Consider the following 6,451-nt stretch of genomic DNA (forward strand, 5'->3'; position numbering starts at 1 on the left):
GGGACGAGCTGAGGGCCGGGCCGCGGCCGTCACCTTCCGTGCCCCGCTGTATCCCCGCGGGCCCCATACAGCGCGGGGCGCCGCAGCTCTTGTTCCGTTTCCTTCCAGAGAGAGTATAAAAGGGAAAGCGAAACTCCGCTTGAGGGAGTGCGATGTTGGGGACAAGTTCTCCCATCTGCCTCTGCGCAAGGCTTCGGTGCTGCTGCCGCTGCTGCTGCGGGACGGCGCGCTGTGCCTGCTGCTCACCGTGCGCTCCGTGCAGGTGTGTGGGGCCGGGTCCCGGCGGTCGGTGTGGCAGCGAGAGGTGATTTCCGGCTCTGAAGTGTTAAAGCAGAACGCAGAGCGTGAATTACGGGATGTTATACAAGCGTGTAAAACCAAGCGCCTTCCTGTGTAGCTCTTGAGAAGGCTCGTTTCTTCTATCTGCAGAAACCTCTTATCGCAATGTCTGAGTCTTCAGGAAGATGAATCGGGCCTGAGGTGGTTCTGTAATGTGAGCTGTATGAGGTGAAACAAACTCATGATGTGTAACTCTTAAATTCCAGCTGAGAAGATCACCTGGGGAGGTGTGTTTTCCAGGAGGCAAAAGGGAAGAAATAGATAAAGATGAAATTGATACTGCTCTCCGAGAAGCCAAAGAAGAAGTGGGACTGCAGCCAGAGCAGGTGGAAGTCATCTGTAGGCTTGTGCCTGGGATTGATAAAGTAAGCAATAAACTTCTGTCAGTGTATTGTTAGAAAGCAAGTAATTTCCTTTCGTATGGTTGGTAATGGCCTTTTCAAACCTGTAACTGTAAGTAATCACAGGTTCTTAAAGTATACAGTCTGTGCTGCTGGCAGAGTGAGGGGAAGAGATTATTTTTGGAGTTTGTGAGACCACTTATGAAGTCCACTTAGAGAGTATCAGGAAGACATTGGTAAATGGGTGAGAGTCTAGCAGAGAGCCAAGGAGATGCTAAGTGGGCTGGAGAATGTGAAAGAGGAGTAGAGGCTGAGAGAAGTGGGTTTGCTCAGCTTGAAGTCATTGAGGATCTCATTCCCATCTTCAAGCACCTCCTGAGTGTTTATAGAGAAGATGACATTAGACTTGTCTTGACACAATGGACACAAGCAGCAGCAGCAGCAGATTAGGTACAAAGAAAACATTCTTCACCATGTGGTTAGCCAAGCAGTGGAATAGATTGCCCTGACTTTTAGGAGACAGGCAGAATTTATCCAGGCACAGTTCTGAGCAATGTGATGTAATCTCAGAGTTATCTGATTCAACAGCATGCTCAGAGAAGGATTAATTTAGAAGGGGACCTCTGGAGGTTGTGTAGAATGATTCTGTATGGAAATTAAGATGTCATTGGCATTGAAGTCATTGTGTGTAAAGTAACAGGCTGCCAATTTCAATAGTGATGTTTAGTATTGTGTGGGACCAGTTTTCCAATAGAGGGTAAAATGATCCAAAAGACTTGATTTTTGTTCTTCAGGTAAGTTTTCTTATTAATGCTCCAACAATCTGTTTCTGTTAGCTGCTTACTTTCAACAATGTGCTCCTCACATTTGAAAAAATATTAAAATTGCATTGCAAAATGCTTTATTTAACTTTTTTAAATACAAGTAACATAAAAACCACATACTTCAGAAGCTATATGTAAAAAGGATCACTTTAGTTTTTAGGTTATGTGGTTTTGGACTGCAGAAGTCTGAGCTCTTAGATTGTGCTATGTCTTCGCTTTGAATGTATGTATAGGGATTTAATTTAAATGGAGTCCCTCCAGACTTCCATCAAATAGCACAAATCTTGAGCTTTGCCATCAGTGCTTTCTGTTGAACAGGGATGCTTTACTGTTACTAATAAATAGAATTAGTAATATATCTGAAAGAATTAAGGTATACTGTTTATACAAGTTACTATTTTAAATAGATTGCTCTGCCTTTGAAAGAAGGGATGAATGTAAACAACCAGTTCCAAAAAAAAGTGCATATATCTTCTAGTTAAGATTGCTTCCTGTGCTCCTTTTGTAACATCTGAAATGTTTTTAAAATAAAGGAATTTCTTTTGCTTGGTACAAGCTTAGTGTTTGTTTTCTATCATTTTTTTTTTCTTCTTATTCTTCTAGATTAATCATTTGGTAACACCAGTTGTAGGATTTATAGAGGATACGTTCCAGGCCTCTCCTAATCCAGATGAAGTGAGCGAAGTTTTTGTTGTGCCATTGGAGTACTTTATCAAGCCCTTAAATTACATGGCCTTGCCGTATAAAAACTCATCTGGTTACTTAAGCTGGATGCACTGCTTTACATATGATGACCACGAACATAAAAAGTCATTCAAAATATGGGGACTTACTGCACATTTTGCTGTATTTCTTGCTATTGTAATTTTTAGGACGAAACCCACCTTTGAAGTTCATTATGATCTTGACAACTTAATTACATCTGCTGAGAATGGTTTTATGAACTTATATGCATCCATAAATGAAAGAAAGAAGAGCAGTCTATAACAAACTGGTCTGATAATCTCTGTTGAAGGAGGAAAAAGGTTTAGGCTTGTTTCTTTCTATCCGTTACTTGATTGAATTTCACATTTGCATTCCTGCTGAATTGGAAAACTTTTTTTAATAAAACCAAGCTGTCAAACATTAACTAGATTCATAAATTTTACCTGTTTTTGAGTTATTAAAAGCACGCAGTACTTTTTTTATGAACTTATCGTGCAGATTTAGAAGATCAGGTTCAATTTCTGCCTTTGTTTTGTGTGATTCGAGACTGACTTTCTGTGCCTTTCTTCCATTTAATGAAAAAAAACTTCTGATTTTTGCTTGTTTGAAATAGAACATAAAAACTTTTTGGAATCTGTCCACATCTTACTATATGCCGTATTGCATATCTTCAGAGCATACACTATTGTTTGCTATCTTCAACCACTTGAAAAAACATAATAAAAATATATAAGGTGGCAAGTGCTTTTACAATTTATTTTGTTTTGGTTGGGGCTGTGGAGGGAGGGAAAGAGGAGGTTTAATGAGTTTTATACCTCTTGCCCTATTTAATACTTCTTCCTGAATTTCTCTAGGCCATGGAAAGCTTAGTGTACGTGTAATGGTACTGAACTCTGCTTCTCAGCATCATTAACATCATTCTATCAGCTCCAACAGTCACTTTAAGGAGGGAGGAGTGTTATTCATCATTCATGAAATCTTATAATGCTCATCTGTGGTTGAATCTGTACCAGTAGCCCTGGCATTCTTTGCACAGTGAATCCTTATTGACTTGCTGCTAGTGAACTAGAAGCTTATAGAGGTCACAACATTGTTGGCAAAGGGTTAGTTTTTTAAAAGTTGACAGAATTTGTCTGCATTTGAGATGCAGCTGGGAAGTTAACAGGTCGCCAGTCTATAAACTGCAGATCTTTGAGCAGTGGGGATGAAACTCCTGGAGAAGTTGTGGTTGGGTTTTAAAAGAACAGTTTTTATTTGTCACTGTTAAACACCTGTGAAATTATTGAAGCATTTGTAAAAATCAGTGCAACTTTAAGCACTTAATCATATTTGTATGAGTTTCTCTCAGTTCTAGTGTACATAGGAACAGAAGCTAATTAAAATGAGAACATTGTTAACTAAAATAGGGCAAGCCAATTGGACCTTTAATTAGTAGAGAGGTACTGTGAGCCATAATTACTAAATTAGCATCCTTCTCTCAGCAGAATTATTTTCTTTCATTCCTTAATGGAATCGGCTGTGGAAATTGTACAAATAGTACAGATTCAAACTGCAGTTTGTTTATTTGTCTTTTCTTAAATATTAATGTGTGGAATGGTAAGAACAAGAACAACAGTTACACTGTTACTCCTGTAGATACTGAGTCAAAACAACCATTTGAACTAATAAAAAATAGGATTCATAGAGGTCCACACAACCCAAAGTCCTTGAGTGATCTGCTCTAAAGCCACTAGAACTTAATGCTTTACATTCTACGTAATTTTACTGACGTTAATTTTGAAATTTGGGAAGTTTCTTTAACTAAAAAAATTCTCCAGACAACCATCTGGCATCTGAGTGCCCAAACACCCCCTTTGAGCACAAAAACAATAGAAGAAAACAATTGCCTGCACTACAGCTGCAAGTTTCACAGTAACTAATGAGAGATTGTTTCTTTGGGCAGTCTTTAGATAAAACTGCCACAGTTCTTCAGGCAGAAATGAGAGGAAGATTCCATCCTGCAGCTCTCATACCTAATGAGTGTCCTGTTCATACTCAATTTCCTGTCTTCAAGAGGGAGGGAGTGTGCCTCAAGCTGAGCATCATGAAGTCTGGTTTTTCCCTGACTGATGCTGCCTGTGTTCAAGAAATGAAAGCATGTTTCCCTCATCATGGGTAAGTGCTCTGTTGAGTTGAACAGCGCATCAAAAGGGAGCTTACAGCTGTTCTGCACTTTGTGAGGTAGAGTATGACTATACATTATGTGACATCAAACTTGTAAAGTGGTTTCCTGGGAGTGATGGATCTTTGCTTGGTGCTGCAGGGATGTGTAAACTGAAAACAATGTGGCAAATACGTTGTTCTGAGAATTTCCTATTAGAATGCACTCTGCTCTTTGAATTAGTTCACAGCCTCTGTCAAATAATTCTGCATTGTATTGGAAACAAAATTTTAAGCATCTAATGCATTGTATTGTAAATAAAATTTTAAGCATCTAAAAAAGAGCCTGCTTTTTGTTCCATGGAGCAAATGCCTTGCAGTTTAACACTGAATGTTACAGTGCCTAAGTTCTCTTTAAAGTCTGTCTTTAGAGTCATGTAATAAAGTCCTTACCAAGAACTGGGTGTCCTGTTGTTCTCTCTCGTATCATAGCTGAAAATTATTAAAAAGACTTCTATTTTATACATTTTGAACATAGTGATTTAAAGGACCCCTTTATTTTGAACAATTGATTGCAAATCCATCTGTTCTTTGTAAGTACAGTATGTTAATAACATAGCTTCCAATCTGACAATGTGTTTTATATTTATTTACCTTCTGTGTTTATTCTCATGAACTAATCAGTAAGGTCATTACTCAATTGAAAAAAAGCTATTGAAAATATTTTCCAGAGTACAGTCTCTAATTATGGGTAAGCAATGCTAATGTGAGAGTAAAATGAGTGCAAAGGCTTAGATCACATCAAGAAAATTACTGATATAAAGCTAACTAAAAATAAGTAGCATTACAGTTTAATGTGAGTTGTTAGTCACTCTTTTAGTTAAGGTGCAGTGATTCAGCATTTAAGATTTCTACATTTTTGAGTGCTCAATTAATCAGACTTTTGGTATTTCGCTTTCATGTGAAAATTTACCATGTATCTGTATGGGATGTGTAAATTAGTAATTAACAGTCATAATAAAGAACATTTAGTGAAAATAGCTTTAAAAGGGCTATACTAGGTGACTGCAGTTTTGTGTCAGAAAAACAAAACATTTCATTTCAAGAAGATGGGTGTATGCAGTTTAATTTAAATGCCTGTCACTGTTGCATGGCTAGAGTTCATGCAGGGTTAAGGCTCTTACAATTAGATGAGAATGTAAATGTTCAAGAAGGGAGATTATTTATATTCAGCCTATGCCTAAGTCGTATAAGCAACGAAAATTTGGAGATGGTTTTGTCTTTCAAGCACAAGCTCATGTGAGTGCTTACATGCCAATGTGTTTGATGTACTTACTGTGATTTTTTTTAGTAGGTTGCCATAGTGATGCAGCTTTCAAAACAGTACGTGTTAAACTATCTCCAATTAAAAAAAAATAAAGAATTATCATAAAAGGGTCCATAGGTAATTCCTTCTTCTCTCTAACCTTACCACTTCCAAAATCTAACCTTAGAAATAAGAAAAACAGAAGGAATCACATTTGTTTCTGATTCCTTGCAGAAGCTACAATTTCGTAGCCAGAATGTTCCCTTAGTGTGTGAGATTCTGAGTTGCAAATCAGATTTCTTTATTTATTGACAACTAAATAGTAAAATAAAGGCTTCATGTTTGTAATTATATTTCCTGTACCGTACAGTTGTCTGTACTTCAGATGTAGGCTAGGTTCTGCTTGTTTAAGTGTGCTAGAAAAGAAAATATCCAGGTAATAATGCAACACTAATGGAGAATAATCATCCCGTTTGTCAGAACCTGCTGATAGGGAACGGTTGTTCAGTAGCTAGCTAGAGACTCATTCTTTTGGACATGCTTACTTCTTCTAAAGGATCGCCGGATTCAGGATAAGAATGTCCAGCTGTGACCATTCACTGACAGACTTCTGTAGCAGAAATGCTAAGTGATGGCCTGAAGCAGTGATTGAGCACCTGGTGGGAAGGCAGGGCCAACCCAGGGGAGCTCAGGTGCAGGCAGTGCATCTGAGTGACCAGGAGTAGAGCCAAGATCCACTCCTTCCCAGATCTCATTTAAGGGTTGGCAGTGGAGGTGAGGGTATCTCTTGCTGGAGA

At 38.4% G+C, this 6,451-nt stretch overlaps 1 protein-coding gene across 1 annotated transcript; it reads left to right on the forward strand.

Annotated features, from left to right (window-relative positions):
• Position 1: 1 nt before the first annotated feature.
• Positions 2-4,807, forward strand: NUDT7 (nudix hydrolase 7; the record flags this gene model as incomplete). Its single annotated transcript, XM_019619697.1, has 3 exons — positions 2-262; positions 546-704; positions 2,108-4,807. Coding segments are annotated over 3 exons (804 nt in total), but the record flags the coding sequence as incomplete, so codon positions are not given.
• Positions 4,808-6,451: the final 1,644 nt, after the last annotated feature.

Source organism: Meleagris gallopavo, chromosome 13 (genome assembly GCF_000146605.3).
Source record: "Meleagris gallopavo isolate NT-WF06-2002-E0010 breed Aviagen turkey brand Nicholas breeding stock chromosome 13, Turkey_5.1, whole genome shotgun sequence".
Lineage (NCBI taxonomy): Eukaryota > Metazoa > Chordata > Aves > Galliformes > Phasianidae > Meleagris > Meleagris gallopavo.